At 37.7% G+C, this 1049-nt stretch overlaps 1 protein-coding gene across 1 annotated transcript; it reads right to left on the bottom strand.

The window, feature by feature from the left end:
• Window positions 1-281: 281 nt before the first annotated feature.
• On the bottom strand, window positions 282-842 carry LOC110038338. The gene has a single exon (XM_020743140.1). The coding sequence runs from the start codon at window positions 840-842 to the stop codon at window positions 282-284; it is 561 nt and encodes a 186-aa protein (XP_020598799.1).
• Between the last annotated feature and the right edge of the window lie 207 nt (window positions 843-1049).

Genomic DNA, 1049 nt, shown 5'->3' with positions numbered 1-1049 from the left:
TGAATTGCAGCAACCACCTCATCTTTTATAATATCTCAGGTATTCTTCTAAAAATCAAAGGTAAATCCATTAGATCAAGAAGTTTTATAGCTATTAATTCATTGGAGGGCCTGCCAAACTTCAAGCTCAATCGGAAGGTGAGTCAGAGTGTGATTAGAGGCGTAGGAAATCACTTTAGTAGAGTAAGTATTGTCTATAGGTATTCTTTGGGTAGCAGGTTGAGTTCAAATCTGCTGAAAGTATGAAACATCATCTAGAGCAATGGATGTATTTTCAGAAATTCATATTCCTTCAAAATTCTGAAGGTTGTGGATGGTATTACACCGTCTTTTATACTTGATGCATGCATGGTAAAACTTCGTGTTCCTATCCCCTTCCTTGAAGTGACTGATGGTAGCTTTTTGCTTAAGAAATTTATCTTCCATATCAATGGTGATTAGTTTCTTTTGAGCATCTAATAATAAAGTCTCCTCCCCACCATCTGCCAAAACAGTCTTCTCCAACTCCAGCACCTCATTTTCAGCAGATTCCACAGTAGGAAAAACATTTCCAAAGGAACTCCAACCCCAATCATTTAGTGCTTTACTAACCTTTAAATGAAAATAGACTAGTTTGGACCAAGGGTCCAAAATCATAGAAGTGTACCAAGCATCAGTCACAATATTAAAAAAAGAAGGGTGGTCATACCACATATTGAGATATCTAAAAGGAGGAGGAGAACTTGGAGGATCAGAAGCAGCAATGGAGATCAAAAGAGGCCTGTGGTCTGAACCTATAAGGCTTCGATGAGTAACAAAGGTATGTAGGAAATGCTGACACCATAAATCATTGACCAAAATCATGTCAAGTCTCTTCTGGAGATTCCCTCTTTTCCAAGTAAATTTTGGACCCTTGAAGCCAATATCAAATAAGCCAGACTAAATTATATTACCAGAGAAAGGATTAATTTTGGCTAAATTGGGGGTTCTAACACCATATTTTTCAGCAGAGGTGGCAATGCAATTAAAATCACCACCCACCAACCAACAAGAAGCCATAGTATCTTTGAT

The sequence above is a fragment of the Phalaenopsis equestris genome, unplaced genomic scaffold (assembly GCF_001263595.1).
Source record: "Phalaenopsis equestris unplaced genomic scaffold, ASM126359v1 Scaffold232548, whole genome shotgun sequence".
Classification (NCBI taxonomy): Eukaryota; Viridiplantae; Streptophyta; class Magnoliopsida; order Asparagales; family Orchidaceae; genus Phalaenopsis; species Phalaenopsis equestris.
The sequence above is the reverse complement of the archived record's forward strand: the minus strand, read 5'-3'. Positions and strand labels throughout refer to the sequence as shown.

Excerpts from the sequence above, each read along its gene's own strand:
- LOC110038338 (XM_020743140.1), bottom strand. The coding sequence starts at position 842 with ATGATTTTGGTCAATGATTTATGGTGTCAGCATTTCCTACATACCTTT.